We start from the raw sequence: 16,055 nt of genomic DNA on the forward strand, positions 1-16,055 counted from the left end.
GACTGTGATGTTGGCGCTTCCCAGGGGAAGGAGTCCTGCCCCTGCCCAGGGCCACCCCCGGCTCAGAAGCACCCTGTGTGGACCGGGACTGGCCCTTAATAGCCCCGTCGGCCAGTGCACAACCCAAACAACCAGATAGGGCAATCCTGCCTGCCTAGCCAAGACCTGGAATAGGGGGACAAAACTTCCAAGGAAGAAGCGGCTCCAAGGAGAAGGAGCCTTGGGCTGCCACTGGAGTTTCCTCAATGCCTGACAATGGCCCCAAAAAATCAGGAAGACCCGCTGGACCAGAGGGGCCAGGCAGAGAGAAATGAGGGACTTTGCCACCGTGCCCCGTGGAGAACAATGATCGAGGAGCAGGAGGGGTGCGGCGTCCCTGGGAACCCCACGGGGACAGGTGACAGCTGTAACTAGACTGCCACCTCCTCACCCACACATGCCACAGCTTGGCATCGCTATACGCCCCTTGAAATTAGGCAAAATTAGCCTGGAAAGCTTGGGGCTGGGGGGAAGGCCTCAAATAGACTGAGTGTAATTATCTACCACCCAGGCAGCATGATGATTCAAACCAGAAATGAAGTTGAATGACAGATTAAAAAAAAAAATAGCATCTTGTGCACATCCAAGTTATAAAGTGAGCTTTGTTTTTTTATCTGCCGGGCTGAACAAATACACGTTGAAGGAATGTCAATAACCGGCACTTCTCGGCTTCTGCCCTGATCTGATTCCTGGAGTGCATCCTCCAGCTCCGCAGGCCATCAACTGCTGAGGGCAGGGACAGGCTCACTCGACTCTGTGCTGCACGCAAACCCTCTGCGGGCGCCAAAGCGCAGGGGTGAAATGAGTTGCCATTCTCCAGGCTCCCTCCAGCCTGCTCCCCTCTCTCCCACCTTCTCCCAGAGCACAGGACTCCCCACAGCTTGGAGCAGAACTCCCTGATGCGCCCTTGAGGGCATCCCAGTGGCAGCTCCGGAGGGAGTCAGTGGACTGTGGCCGCGCGCTGCTGCTGGGCTCTGGCCGTGGTGCCGGGGGACCTTGGGGTGGAGCAGCGCCGGGGGCAGGCTCATCACCGCAGGCCCCCAGCAGAGCAGGTTCCTCGTCCCCGGAGCCACCAGGATGTGTGGGGCCAGGGGGTTGGGGCTTTCCAGAGACGGCTTTCAGTAAAGCCCGCCCTGAGCCGTGTTCAAGGCCCCGCGGTGCCGCGAGCCCCCTCCCGAGACCCCTTTCCAGGTCCTCCTCCGCGGCCTGCGCTCCAGCCTGTTTCCTGGGGGCCACGTCCCACTGCCAATGGTCCCTCCGGGTGCTGCAGCAAAACTGCACCTTTTTCCTTCTCCTGCCCGGAGCCCCCTGCGGGCAGACGAGGCTTCTGTCTCTGGCCGAGACTTGTGAATGACCCCGCACGTGTCTCTCCCTCCGTGGCCAGAAGGTCGGCTCCTGCTGCAGTCCCGCCGCCTCCCGCAGTCTCCCCAGCCCCCGACAGCCGCGTCCCTGCGCCTGCCGGGCCGGGGTTTGGATCCCAGCGCTGCCCTCACCAGCCCTGTGACCCTGGGCCTCTTGTGAGGTTGTTGTCCCCAGGCAGCCTCTCCTCCCCAGGCCTGTGCCCCCTCTTTGGGGTCCTGGCACCTTGCCCTGACCTCCCTTGCCTGCTCAGGAGGGTGGGGCTGAGGTCGCCCCCCATTCACAGCCCCCCAGCCCTGCCCACCCGGGGTCAGCCTAAGGAGCAGGGGAGCCTGTCCCTCTCCCTCTGCCCTGCGCCTCCTCTTCCCTTCCTGTCCCTGCATTTCCTTCCTCCCTCCCTCCTTCTCCCGCTGCACCCCCAGACCCTTGCACACGCAGCGGGTTGCTGGCCTGTGTTTGGCCCCATTCACTTGCCCTAGAGGACGAAGAACACCAAACTGAGACCGGGCTGTTGCAGGCTCTTTTATTACAACCAGGTGAGTCACCCCGTGAACTGAGAAGGCAGCGTGTGTTCCAGATCCCCACGCCTCCCCCGGGCTGGGGGGGGTGCCGTGCGCGCCCCCGGGCCGCCCCTGCGTGAGAATTCCCGCGCTGGGCTTAGTGCAGGGCTTGGACAGGGGCAAAAGGTGAGCGCGAGGGTCGTGGGTCACGGTTTAGAGGAAGGAAGACGGAATTGGGTGAGGATTTAGGCAAGAGGCCACGGCAGGGGGGGGGTAGGGGGTGGACCCCAGCCACGCTTCCCCGGCACCCAGGGCGATGACCCTCCCGGGGAGCCCTGGCCCCGCGGCGTCCCAGCCCCCGCCCCCCCTTCCCGCCTCTCGGGCACGAAGCAGCCACTCCAAACCACACTCTAGTCGCTACGGCAGGCGCAGCCCCGCCTCCGCGGGCGCCAGGGCCCCGGGGCGCGGCTGGGGGCGTCGGGCCTAGCCCTGGAAGCCCAGCTCCTTGTACTTGGCGGCGATGTCGTTGCGGAAGAGCTCCAAAGCCTTGCTCATGGCTCCCTGGGCGTCGGCGCCGAAGTCCCCGGGGTGCTTGCTCTGCAGAACCTGGAGGATGGCTTCTGAGATGAACTGCAGGGAGGGAGGGGCGGGGACTCTGGTCACCCGGGGGGGGGCACCAATGGGGGTCAGACCCCTTCCCACCTTCTCCTCGCCCCGGGGCTGTGGACTGAGCATCTGCCATGCACCAGGCACGCTTCTGGGCGATCTTCGTGATGAACCCCTTTGATCCCTCAACCACGAGAGCGGTGCCACCCCCGCTTTACAGATGGGGAAACTGAGGCACGGCGGTTCAGTCATGTGTCCAGGAAGGGACAGGGCTGGGGTCTGAACCCAGATGGGCAAGCTCTGGGGCCCACACTCTCACCCCCCACCTTCCTTTGCTGCTGCTCAGGAGGTGGACCCGGGAGGCAGCGCGGCTCCCACCTGCGCAGGGGCAGCAGGAGAAGGCGGAAATGCTCAGATTCCATGGCTTTATCCGGGATTTGGCAAGCAGAAAATCTAGAACACTCTTTCCATTTGTACGGGTTTGATTTTGCGTTTAATGATTTAGAATGCCTCAAATGCCTGATGAGGGATTCACACCGCGGTGCCAGTGCAGAGAGTCGGTGCTCAGGCATATCGGGGGAGGGGGGGAGAGCGGGGCCGAGGAAAGGGCTGCGGCTGTGGCGCCCCCGGGACTGGTAGCTCAGACCAGCCTCACCTTCGCCGCTTGCTTTAAAAACCCAGGCTGGTCACCAGGAGACCGGAGAAGGTGCAATCCAGAGCACCGGGCTGCTTTCGGGGTCGGAAGGCTTCGTGGACATAAAACTCTACTGCGCTTTCTGGAAGGTCGAGCAAGGTGTGATCGCATCGCCCCTGGCAGGTGGACCGGGGGCCATCGCTTTACACAGGAGGGGCCCGGGCAGGTCGGGAAGTGGCCAGCTGAGGTCACGTGGCAAGCGGGGCAGAGCTGGAATCTGAACCCCGGGGGCTGTGGGCAGGTGCTTGCCAGGGCCAGGACAGAGGCGTGGCTAGAGCATGGCTGGGTTTCCCCATTTTCTCGGGGTGCCCGAGTGCAAGTGATGTAAAGTGGGGTGGCTTTGGGGTGAAGGTGTGCGCGTGCTGAGGTGGCCTCGAGAAGCACAGGCGTCTACGCCCAGTCAACACCGTTTGTCTCAAACAGGTCCAGCTGCACACACACCTAACTTTGGGCATCGATTTGGGCTATGTTTAAGTTCACCGTTTTTTCCATAAATGCAGCAATAGAAGATGGGAGTGCAGGGGGGCCATGGGATGAGCCCTGCTCTTGGGGAACTGGGTAGATCAGACCCCGACATGTGACTTCACCTGCAAAGTGGGGGCTTAAATGGCCCCGTTGCCACCGCCCTCCCCTCCCCTATTTGGGCATTCCTGAGTCTGTGGCAGTGCCATTAACACCTAGAAAACTGTGAAATGGGGTGGCCCTACGACCGAGCAAAGAAAATCGCCCTTACCTCTCACTACCTCCCTCTGTGGGCCTGTCAATCACTAAGAAAAAAAATTCTGCTCACAGGTGAGATGGAGCCATTTCTTATGAGGAGCACGGAAGAAGGGTCCTCGGTGCGGGGCCCAGCACAGGCATTTGGGTTTCTGTCTCTCTTTTGCAGCGCCTATTCACGATACTCAACTTGTTTTAAGACCAGATTCTAGTTCGCTAAATAGTTGTGCTACCTTGGCTAAATCGCTTCTCTCTCCAAGCCTCAGTTTCCCCATCCCTAAAGAGGAAATTCAGGGATTCAAATTTTGCGGCAAGCCCACTCCCTGCTGCCAGAGCATGGAAATGGAGGAGCAGTTCTTGCCCTCGGGAGCCCGTGTTCCAGTCGTGAATAAATGACAGTGCAGACTCGCAGGCAGATGGCGGGGAATGGGCCAGGTGCCACGGGTTGGGACAGATGGAGCAACTGACGGCCTTGAGCACCCAGGAAGCTGGGGCAGAGGAGCCGCCTCTGCGTGGGGCAGGGGGGGACGAGCAGGGATTTGCCAAGACGGGAGGGCAGGGACCCCACACGGGCAGACTCTCCCCGGGAGGCCTGCCTCCTGCCGGCTGTGGGTGGTGTGAGGCTGAGTGGGTGGGCGGGCTTGTTGGGCGCAGGGGCAGGGTGATAGGTGCTGATGGGACGTTCTGTGCTATCAAGCATTAAGAGCGTATCAGAGCTAAAGGTAAAAAAAAAAGAGCATGGGATTTAGTTCTATGGGAGATGAATATGATCAAGCATTTTTTCCTTCATTTTCTTCATTAACCAGGAGACCTTGGCCGTGTCGTTTAACCATTCTGTGCTCATTTATGTATCTTTCTGAACACTGGAGAAACGATTGAGTTTGTTTTTTAGGATTCAATAAGAGAAATGTGCTTGGACAGAATTTTTTTAAGTAATGCTTCCATAATTTGTTAAGCTGCCTTATGGCAGTTATTTTATTTTTTTGAGGTTGAAATAAAGTTTGCTTTAAAAAAAGTTAAGAATAAAATAAAGCATGGGTCCAGAGGACCATAACTCTGACTGTGCGCCCTGACTGTGGGACCTCGGTCCCGCTGCTTAACCTCACTGAGCCCCCAGTTTCCAAATCTGGAAAATGGAGATGACAAGTGCCTACCTGGGGCAGACACTGCTAACTGCCCGTCAGTACTCTTCCTCCACCCCATCCGCTTCTGAACTGGTAACAGAACACTCGCTTTATTTGGGGTGGTAGCTGATTGCATTCCCGAGCTTCCCTGTGAGTAGGTGTGACCTTGTAACTAAGCTCTGGCCAGTAAGATGTAAATTAAACTTGTTGGATGAATTTTCTGGGAAAACTCCTTAAAAGAGTTCTTTCCTCTCGTCCTTCTGCTTCATGTTTGGACCTCAGACCAGATGACTGGAGCTCTAGCAGCCATCTTGGGCCATGAGGCAACCTTGAGAATGGATACCACAGGCTAAAGATGGTTGCCTGGAAAGACAGAGTCTGTAGTGCTTCCATACCTGCTCTGGATTCCCTACCTCTGAACTTTTATGGGATAGGAAAAGAAGACACTGAATGCAATTCCTAACCTCACGAGGTCATTGTGAAAATTCCATGGGGGTGTCCCAGGTAAATATTAACCATTGCTATCTTAACTGGTGGCTGTCACCGTTACCTTTGTCATTCCTGCGCCAGCTGTCCTGCCGCTCCCACCCCAGAGGCTGCACCTGTCTCTGTAGCCCTCCGCAGCCCTCTCACCGCAGCTTCCCCCACTGGTTATAGAGACGGGACCTTTAAGCTCAGGCTCCCCGGCCCACCCGACTCCCCAGCCCATCCCAGGAGATTCAGACCACGTGCTGCGTCGGGGACACCTGAGGCTCTGTCTTGCACCTGTACAGGTGCTGGGGCCAATCAAAGCAGCCTGCCGCCCCCCACCCCAGCTCTGAGCCCCAGCCCCTGAAAGCCTGCCACACAGTCCTGCATGCCACAGACGCCACACGACTCAGGGCGCAGAGCCGCGGTTCTGGAGAAACAGAGACGTGAGTTTGAATCCTGCTTCCGCCATTTGCTACTTGTGACCACGGGCAAGCCACTGAAACTCCCGGGGCCTCTGTTTCCTCCTCTGTAGAATGGGCGCGATTTTGGTACCTACCCACGGAGAGACTGCAGGCTGTGTACCTAAAATCCATTCTCCCTTCTTCTTTGGTAACAAGGTACTAATTTTGTTTGGGGGAGAAATGTGTTCACTCTCCATGACCCCAGGAAGAAGGCAAAGAGGGTCACGTTAGAGACGAGGAAAGCGGGGTACAGAGAGGAGGCGGCACACCCAAGGCCGCCCCGCGGGTCAGCGGCTGAGCCGGGCGGGAACGCAAGCCTCCGGCCCGCCGCGCCCCCGCCCGCCCCGCCCCGCCCCGCCCCTACCTCCAGGTACTTGACGGGGATCTTGTGCTTGGTGGCGTGGGACTGGGCCAGGGGCTTGATCTCGGCCTCGTGCTGCCCCTTCTTCTTGAGGATGCCCCCCAGCGCATTGAGCACGGTGGCCCCGTGCTTCTTCAGGTCCTCGCAGGCCTTCATCTCATCCTCCGACTTCAGGTGCTTGAACTTGTCAAACTTCTCCAGGGTCTCGGGATGACCCTTGAAGAGCCTGCAGGCAACAAGAAGCCCAGAGTCAGACGCAGGAACAAGCAGTGGAGTCTGGGGGCAGCCAGAGTCGAGTTCAAGTCCTGGCTTCCCTGCTCCTCAGCTGTGTGACTTGGGCGACTCGCTGTACCTCTCTGTTCCTCAGATTCCTCCGCTAAGGAATGGACATAGCAATAGTCCCCACCACACAGAAGCATTGTGAGGGTTAAATGAGAGAGCACGTAAGCGCCAGCAGGGTGGCTGGCACACAATAAGCATTATTATTACTGCTATCCTCATCTTCTTCATGGTTACTGGTGAGGGGCAGTTAGGAAAAGGACGTCTCTGTACTGTACCCGGGACGCACCCTATTTTCTCTAAGCTATTAGGAGTGTAGACAAGAGAGTGGCATCAGAGGTGGGGCAGGGAAGGGATGGGAGCACTGGCACTAAAGAACTCTGGGTTTATTGAGCACCTACTGTGTGCCAGGCCTTATGCTAATCCATGCACCTGTGCTTCCCTTTAGGGTCATTGGTATTATCCCCACTGAACAGAGGAGAAAACAGGCTCAGGGTGTGATGTCAGAAGCTCAGTATTACACGGCTGCTGGGAGCAGCCAGACCCTGAAATCCAGTCTGAGTGACTCAAAAGGTCATCCATGCTGGGAACCATCTCTGCAGCTCCTGGCCCAGAGAGCATCCTCCAGCTGCTTGAATGCTTCCAGCTACAGGAGGCTCTCTTCCACCTGTGGGAGCCCTTCACTCCAGAGCCGTTCCCAGAATAAGCAGTGCTTATTCTGAAACCAAGAGCTACTGCCTGCAGCTCCCGAGCCCCTCGCTGTACTGGAGGTGAAAGGCCCGGTGGGGGCACCCTGCAGAGACCCAGGCCCGCCCCTGCCAGGCACCCGGTGAGCTGGCTGCACGGGGACTCTGCCCTTGATGCTGAGGTGGCCCCCTCCAGCCCGGGACCTCAGTCTCTCCTCCTGTGACAAGGTGGGTGCTGGGGGAAGGGAGTCCCTGCCCCCCCGGTTGGCAGGCCTTTCCACGTCACTCGTGGCAAACTGAAGAACTCGGGGCGGTGACCTGCCCAGGGCCACACGGCTGGTCGGAGTGGAGCCCGGGTCGGAACCAGGACGGGATGGCTCTGCAGCTCGTGCTCACTCCCGCGGGCCGCACCCGGGAATGTTTGGCAGGTGTGACCGCGTCTGCCTGGAGCAGGCTCTCCTCCTGTCTAACGGCTCCAGTTCCTCAAACGTTCCTCTCTGGCCGTTTCCAGGCTCCGCGACCCCCTCATAACCCAAGTGTGGCACACGCCAGTTGGTGCCCAGGAAGCACAGTGCCCAGAAGTGGCTCCCCGATCCCCAGGTCACCACTCCAGGTTCCCATGGCGAGGACATCCCGGGACCAGGATCCCGGGCTTCTCTTCACACAACCTGAGAATGAGTTCATGTTTTTTTAAATCATCTCCCTCAACTCTCTTCTCTTAAGCTTGTGGTCAGCTAAAGCCCCCAGCTCTTCTTCTTGGGAATTGCCGTATCTTCTTGTCCTATGGGCAGCCGATGATTTGTACCCATGTAGAACACTGCCTTTCCCCTTCCTGTTTTCAGTTCCCTATTCCAAGCTCATCGACCTGGTTAGGACCTTGGACGGGGACAGGTTGGGGGAAAAGAGACGGTTTCTGAATTGTAGGTGACAGCAATGGATGGAGGAGCCAGACGCTAACACGCAGAGAGCACTTACTAAGCAGCCAGTATTCTCAGTGCTTTGGATGAATGAACTCCTCCAATCATCACATCAGCCCTAGGGGCAGGTATTATTATCTCCCCTTTTTGCAGACAAGGACCCTGAGAGGGGAGGCCCGCGCCCAAGCTCACACCGGCCACACGCAGGAAGACAGAACCTGTGCGGCTGCGCCCTGAGCCAGAGAGTCCTGCGCTTTCCTTCCAGGCCTGGGCCCGTCCTGCCTCCTTCCTCAGTCTCAGCAAAAGCCCTGGGTCCACGGGCGCTCGACGGCAAACGTGAGCTTCTTTCCTCCTCGGCTTGGCCCAGGAGGAGTCGGGGCGAAGCAGAGATGAAAGGCTCTCGCCTCCTGCCCCGCGGGCTCGCGCGGTGCTGCCGCACAGGGCTGCGTGCTCGTGCCAGGCTGGGGCCCCTGCGAGTGGGTGGGCCCCGCTCGAGTCCACGGACCGCTCCTCATGACGAGGGCCGGTGTCCTGGGGCTGGAAGGGCCTTCGAGATAAGCAAATCCAAACTGCCTTCCACCAAGAGCTTGCTACACAAGGAAGCTCACCCACACCCTATGCACAAACTTACCTGGCGGATGACCATCAGCTGTCTAAGCTAAGCCCAGCTCCCCACACACGGGCACACACAAATGCACGCTGTGCTGCATACGAGCCTTACGTGGCCCCTGCTTGGTGTTCCAAGTGCTTTCCTGGGTGGACTCACTTAAAAGCTTTATGAGGTGGGAACCATTTCACAGCCGAGGAAACAGAGGTACAGAAAGATTAAGTAACTACCAGGCACTCCCCAGCTTCCCTTAAACTGCTTATGGACTATAAGGATAAGGAAGAAGAGCGAGATGACCGTGATAGCACGGTGGATTGTGGTGAAACCTATTTGTGTAGGGATGAGGTCGTTTAAACAACTTCAATTAAAGATTCTGCAAAAAAAAGAAGAGTAAGTAACCTGCTGAGGTTTCACCAGGCAGCCCAGCGGCACGTCTCCACTCTCCCCGACTACAAATGCGGGTTATTTCTACCCAAGGACACTCACTTGCATTCCTGATACACACCCAGAAGCACACAATCCTAAGTGTACACGCACGTGTGCTCTCACACAGGCATGTGCACACGTAGGTGTGCATGCATAGGTGTGCGTACTGGAACTCACATCCACGCACATGCACGCACGCCCCCGTGCAGACACGCACACGCCCTCTCCCCAGGAACCAATCTCTCAAGTTTCCCTGGGCACCCGGGCCTGCCCAAAGTCAGGCCAAGGTCACAGCCTTGCCCCTGGGCCCTGTCCAGAGCTCCGTGCGTCACTGACAGCTCGTCTCTGGCACCTTTCTCCCAAGGGTCTCCAAGTTCCTGACTATTATTATCTGGCGACAAAGATCCCCGCACTCCTGCCTGACAGATGCAAGACCTGGCACCCACAGGCGGGACGCTGGAGGAGATGGTCTGGGACAAAGGGGCCAAGGACCTGAGGTCCAGGGCAGCCAGGGTGCGTGGACATTTTGGGGGCCCTCCCAGATGTCTGGGGAGAGAACCTGGGTCGAGAATTACAGAAGCCGGGCTCTAGCCCCCGCTCTGCCACCAGTGTTCTGCGCATTCTGGAAGACGTCGCTCGCCCTGCCTGGGTCTCGCCTGCTCGCTCTGCCCTCTGTAAACCACAGGGATTGGTGTAGATGAGTTTGCAGCTTCCAAATTCGAAAACTTGACTCCCGCCCCACCCTCTGCATTCTGGCACCAGACAGCCAGGGTGGGAGCCCGGATTTACTCTTAAGCATCCAGGAGAACGGGGCTGGATCGCCCTCCCTTAAATCATTCCGGACCAGCACAGTCGCCCACTTTCCCCAAGCCCTGTGGCTAGGATCCCCCAGGGAAGACGGGCCAACTGCCCCCACCCCGGATTAGCCTGACAGCAGCAACCAGAAAAATGGGCAGACGGGAGCCCCTCACCCTTACAGAAATGAGCAGGGGCGTTTTCTCGAGTGTTCCAGAAACCCTCACTCCCCTGGCATTTTCACCTTCATTCTTGATCTCCACCTGCCCCGTGTATCAGGCAGGCTCCAGGTGCGTCCCAGGACGTGCTGACATCCTGCTGTCCTCTCTACGGGGGCCCAATCAGTCACCCACAGAAGACCGAGTACTCTCTCAGACCTAGGAAAACCCTTGACTTTTCTAGAATAAAAGAACCAAGGTGAGGCTGGGCACTCCCCGCTAGTGTGACAAGAGTATAGCATAGTGTCAAGACCAGTGTGATGCAGCCAGGCTGCCTGGATTCGAGTTTCCGCTCCCCTCTTACTTGCTGTGGGGCTTTGGGCAAGTCACTCAACCTCTCTGTAAAATGTGGGTTGTAATATCTAGTTCAAAGAGTTGTTGTGAGATGGAAATGAGTCATCGATGTGAAGCATTTAGCACAGTGCCTGGCAATCAGAGCACGCTGTAGAAATGTTGATCATCACCATCATCATCAGCTCCATCATTATCTTCATCATCTCCATCTCCATTATCCTCATCATCACCATCTCCACCGCCACCACCATCATCACCATCATCTCATCACCACCACCCTCATTAGGGGCTGGAATTTTAGGTTCTTCTGGTAGCGGATATTGGCTGTCTGAGACTCTCAGCCTCAGTTTCCCTCCCTGTAGCATGAAACGTATTGGCCATGAGCAGTGGTCTCATGGCCTCAGAATCCTTTGTTCAAACAAAAGAAGCCAAAAATACATGAAACAGAAAAGGTTTGGGCAAGAGAAGGAAGGGCAGGGAGACCTGGAGCCTGCTCAGCAGACACCGCCTTCCCAAACCCCAGCCCCTGAAGTGGACTCTCCAACCGCCCCTCCGACGTTTATATTCTAGAACTTTATGATCATGAACTTGCAGTGACGGCCTCAGCATCTTACCAACGGCCTTGGCTTAACTAGAATTTTCCCTCTTTTATAATCAGAGCAGTAAGAGGAATGACCTTTCCAAGGTCAGTAAGAAAGCCCAAGTTCAGCATCGGAAACAGAACGAAGAGGGCAGCCCCCACGGCAGCCGCTGCAGGCCTAGAGTAAGCACCCCCACCCCACCCCGAGAGGCCTCCTCACCCCAAACGCTGAGAGGGCAGAACGCTCTGGCATGGGCTAAGTCCCTTCTGTAGCCTAAGACGTGACAGGGGCCAGCAGCCTCGGGGTCACGTCTCCTCCCCGGCACCTGGCCCCCTGGCAGGTCTCTCTGGTGCGCCCTGGGAAGGGAGGAAATATTTTCCTGATGACACAATACCCCAAGTCTCCTTCAAGATATCCAAGTCACTCTCTCAGGGCTGGACGCCTCCAGATCACCCTGGAAAGCCTCCCTGCTCTGCAAACTCTGGTCTCCCCTTTACCCCCTAACACCCAGCCTCCTCTCCAAAAACCAAGGCCTCGGAGAACCCCAGGGTATGGGAGCGGGATGGGATCTCAGAGGCCATGCAGACAAACCTTGCCCTTGACAGTAAGGAATTAAGACCCAGAGACAGGCAGTGACTTGTCCCAGGTCCCACAGCAAACCGTTGGCTGAGGAGTTGATGGCAACTTGGGGGGTGCCTTTCAGAGACTCAGGGTCTCCTTCAGGGACAATAGTCCAGCAGGGCCTGATGTAGCCCCGGCAGCGAGCAGGCAGAGGCGGAGGAGAAAGGTATCAATTAACGCCCCCAAGTAGCCAGGCAGACTTGGTAGAGACTCCACAAGTGTTTCCTAGCAATGACCTCTAAGTGTTCAAACTTCAGATGATTGAGCTTCTCCCCAGGAAGATGGGAGCTAGAAATGGGTGAAACCCAAGGAAGAGAAAGGGCACCAGAGCGGGGAGAGGAAAGACTGCTCTGGCTCATAGAGAAGGAGAAACTCATTTTGTAAATTGAAGCACCCAGAGCAATCCATTCACAGGAGGCAGCTCCGGGGCCCCCTTTCTCCCAGGGGCAGAAATGTTGATTCACCCCCCACTAAGCTTTGGATTTGTGCTGGGCCAGAGTCTCAGGGGAGGGGCCAGGAGAAGAGGACATTTTATCACCATTTGGGGTGGAAGGCAATGGGAAATGAGATTTTGTTAACAGGCTATAAGCCATCCTACAAAACTTGGAATTTTGTTTTCTTTGTTTTCTTTCAGAAACCTCTTGCTGTGGAAGCCAGCAAGTTCTTGAAGAGCTCTCAAATTCAAGACATACTTACGGCTAAAGGTCACTAAGGGGTCTCTATCTTCTCTTTTCTATTATAATGAAAGATCACTAGCGTGGGCTCTATCTGCAACAGCTAGTAACCCCTTTGAAAACTCATTATATGCCAGGGACAGTGCCAGGTCCCTCACTCACATCATCTATTTAATGTTCAGTTCTACTCTATGATGTAGGCAGTAGGATTTCCCTACTGTACAGGAGAAGAAATTGAGGCTCAGAGAGGTTGAGTAGCTGGCCATTGGTCACCCAGCTGCTCAGTGGTGGAGCCAGACCTGTCACACCTCAAAGGCTTTATTTAAGCCATGACTGTGTTACGTTAATGGGCTTGTGACTTTGGGAATGTCCTACTTATTCTCATCCTTTAAATGAGGTGGCTGGACAAGACCTGTCAGGGCCCTTATTAAGTGCGACTGTTCTAGAATTTCTCTTGGTAGACTCTAGGCATCCACAGTTTGATCATCGCGCTTCCTTCAGCTGGATGAGATGGATCCCTTCTCCTTTCCTGACTCCAGTTCCTAACACTTAAGGCAAAAGAGAACCAAGCAGGGTTTCTAGCAGTCTCAGTCAATGCAGCCAACTGGTCAACCCCAGAGCACACTTTCTCCTTTGCGACCTTAACCTTTGGGGGTGGGGGATGGGGGTAATGGGCTCTCTTCCTTTTACCTGATGAGGATTTCTTGTCCATGGCCGGGGATGTCAGCCTCCACCTTCCCCCAGATGTTCAACACCGACTGCCATTCCCCGTCACTGAGTCCCATGGTGCCGTCTGAAGAAGACAAAAAAGAGCAAGTGCAGGCTGACTTGGTGCCCTGGACCTGACAGCCGGGGTCTGAGGCTGGCCTGGCCCCAAAGGGGTTTTATACCTTGTCCGGATGCTTGATATAGATCACTTGACGATTTGCTCGTGCTCCACACCCCTTTCTCTCTCTCCCTCTCTCATCCAGGGGTCTAATCTCTTCCTTTCTCTAGCCCTCACATGGAAGCTATTTTGGGGCAGATGCCATTGTGGGGTGGTAGGACAACTCAGGCCACGGGGGGAGGGGGGTAGAAGGGGTGGGGAGGAGATTGGACCACAGCCGGGACCATCAGAAGCCAAGAGAAAGGGCATTGCCGAGGCCGGTGCCAGCCGTCTGAAATCCAACTCTCCTTGCCATCAGCCATCCCGAGACGCTCCGTCATGTTTCTAAGCTTGGGCAGCGGCACCCTGGCTGGCCACAGGGACGTCCTGGCCTTCGCCGTCTCCTTGCTCACCTTCCGCTTGGTTAGCCATATGCCCCTCACCCGGACGGAAGTGGGTGGGAAGGGCCTAGAGCGTTTTCTGCCGAAAGCTGGGTGAACCCAAGCAGGTCCCATATAACCAATTAGCGTCTGGATTTCTCTACTCCACCCAGAGAGCGCCTGGCATTGTGGCCCTGCTCAAATAGTTCCCTCTGAAACATTTTGCTTGCTTTACCCCCTCAAGGCACAATTAACCACCCCCCTTCCCTTTATTTGTGTGTTCCTATTGTGTTGCTTGCATGTCCCATTGTATCTATTTCTTCATTTCCATTAGTATAAAAGCCGCCAGGGCTCACGGAGACTTTACTCTGTGCCAGGCCCTGTTCCAAGCACTTTCCATTTGGTGGTGCATTTAATGTGGGCGCACAGCCCTATGTGATAGATACCAACACTATCCCCATTTAATTGAGGGTAGGTTAAGAAAACTTGCCCCAGGAGCACAGCTAATTGGTGACAGAGCTGGGATTTGAGCCTAGGAAATTAGGACCCCATGTCCATGCTCCTGACCCCAACCACCGAGCACTTTATTTTGATTTTCAGGAGGGCAGAGGCTCTGTCTTATTAATTGTGTCTCCTTTGGGCCTTGATATGCCCAAAACTGAAAAAAATGTTCATTGAATAAAAGATGGATGACCTTGCAAGGAAGACAGTTGGAGGATGACTGGCCTGATTCTATATGCTTCCATCCACCCAAACATCTGTCCATCCACCTGTCCATCCATCCATCCATCCATCCATTTTTCATCTATCCATCCAACTTTTCATCTATCATCCATCCATCCATCCTTTCATTCATCCATGCACGCATCCATCCATCTATCCAATAGTTACAGTGTACCCACAGTGTGCCATACACTGTGCTACATGCTGAGGATAACAAAGTCAAATAAAACACATCCCTGTGCTCCAGAAGGTTGCAGTTGCCTTGAAGAGAGAAGACAAATAAAAGTAGAGAACACTTTATTTAGTTCTGTGATCAAGGGGATGCACAGGCTCTTCTTTCCATCTGCGCAGGGAGCTCCAGCCGTGGAAGATGAGGCTGCTCTGTGTCTGTATCGTGTGAATCTGCTAGGCCTGCTCCACCTGCTTAGCCCTTTCTGAAGACATCGGCCAGCCCAGCCCCCATGGGGCCACATGGTTCTCCCCAGCCCCACCTGCCACCTGTCACAGCTGACTGACCAGCGCTGGGCCCAGAGAGAGCAGCCAGTGGCAGGCTCGGTCCAAACAAGGCAAATGTCTGTTAGCTAGGCCAATCAGAGCCCCTGTCTCCAAAGGGCTATTTGGCAAGAATTGGCCAGGTGGTAAGAAATGCAGTGTGAAAATGGGTCAAATTCATGGCCAACAATGAGGAAAAATCCCCAAACTTAGAGTTCTCCAGGGCAAACTTGGGTCTAGAACACTAGATCATTCTGGTCTCTGTGAAGCCCAATTACTGCTCAGGGATTACCCTGAGCTGCCATTTCCTGTATGCTCCTTTGTGTCCTTTCAATGAAGCCCACGTATTGTCAGCTGATTCCCAAGGACCAACCGCCCGGCCGCTCAGGGTGCCGTGTGGCCCCCTGCCCTGATGGCTCCTTCCGGAGGCCACCAAGGGGCTCCTGCTTTGACCCAGAGTGGCTGACCATGTGACCTCCCGAGCCATCCAGCTTTGGCCTTTCACAATGCAGTAGCCTCATGAGTAGCTGTTGTGAGTTGAATTGTGTTCCCCAAAAGATGCGTGGAAGTCCTCACCCCCAGACCTCAGAACGGGAGCTTGTTCAAAAACAGAGTCGTTGCTGATGGAATTAGGTTAAAATGATGGAATAGGACTTGTGTTCTTACAGGAAGGGAGCAGGAGACAGGGACAAAGTCGCCACTTGACAACGGGGGCATCAGGAGGGAGGGGCCGCAGGCCAGGAGCGCCAGGGTGCCCGCCCCCCGGGTCATGGCAAGAAGGATCCCCCCAGAGCCCGCAGAGGGAGCGGGGCCTGCCCCCACCTTGACATGGGACTTCAGCGCCCAGAACTGGGAGAGGAGAAATTCCTGTTGTTTTAGGCCCCCGCTGTGATCGATGGTTAGGGCAGCCCTAGGAACCCGTCGTTTAAAACGCCGTAGGGGTTTTTCCGGGAGGCTATGATTCATTCATTCACTGACAAGTGCATGGGCTGGTGCTGGATGCCAGGCCCAAGGTCAAAGGGAAAACATCCCTAGAGGGTCTGCCCGGGCTCAGACCTCAGCAGCGTGGCCCCCACGCCTGGCCGTGGGCTGGCAGGCGAGGCCAGGGGTGCCGCAGGGGAGGGCGGAAGGCAGGAGGGGCGGCCAGCAGGCTGGGCAGGCCTCT

The 16,055-nt window shown here is 56.2% G+C and overlaps 1 protein-coding gene across 2 annotated transcripts; it reads right to left on the reverse strand.

The window, feature by feature from the left end:
• Positions 1 to 1,907: 1,907 nt before the first annotated feature.
• On the reverse strand, positions 1,908 to 13,420 carry MB (myoglobin). Of its 2 annotated transcripts, XM_004456412.4 has the most exons (4): positions 13,321 to 13,420; positions 13,121 to 13,223; positions 6,336 to 6,558; positions 1,908 to 2,528 (listed from the first exon to the last, which is right to left on the reverse strand). In XM_004456412.4, the coding sequence occupies exons 2-4, from the start codon at positions 13,213 to 13,215 to the stop codon at positions 2,382 to 2,384; spliced, it is 465 nt and encodes a 154-aa protein (XP_004456469.1). In that variant the 5' UTR covers positions 13,216 to 13,223; positions 13,321 to 13,420; the 3' UTR covers positions 1,908 to 2,381. The 2 variants fall into 2 exon arrangements, with proteins under 2 accessions (XP_004456469.1, XP_004456468.1); XM_004456411.5 differs by lacking the exon at positions 13,321 to 13,420 and having other exon boundaries at positions 13,121 to 13,297.
• Between the last annotated feature and the right edge of the window lie 2,635 nt (positions 13,421 to 16,055).

This window comes from Dasypus novemcinctus, chromosome 12, assembly GCF_030445035.2.
Source record: "Dasypus novemcinctus isolate mDasNov1 chromosome 12, mDasNov1.1.hap2, whole genome shotgun sequence".
In the NCBI taxonomy this organism is placed as follows: domain Eukaryota; kingdom Metazoa; phylum Chordata; class Mammalia; order Cingulata; family Dasypodidae; genus Dasypus; species Dasypus novemcinctus.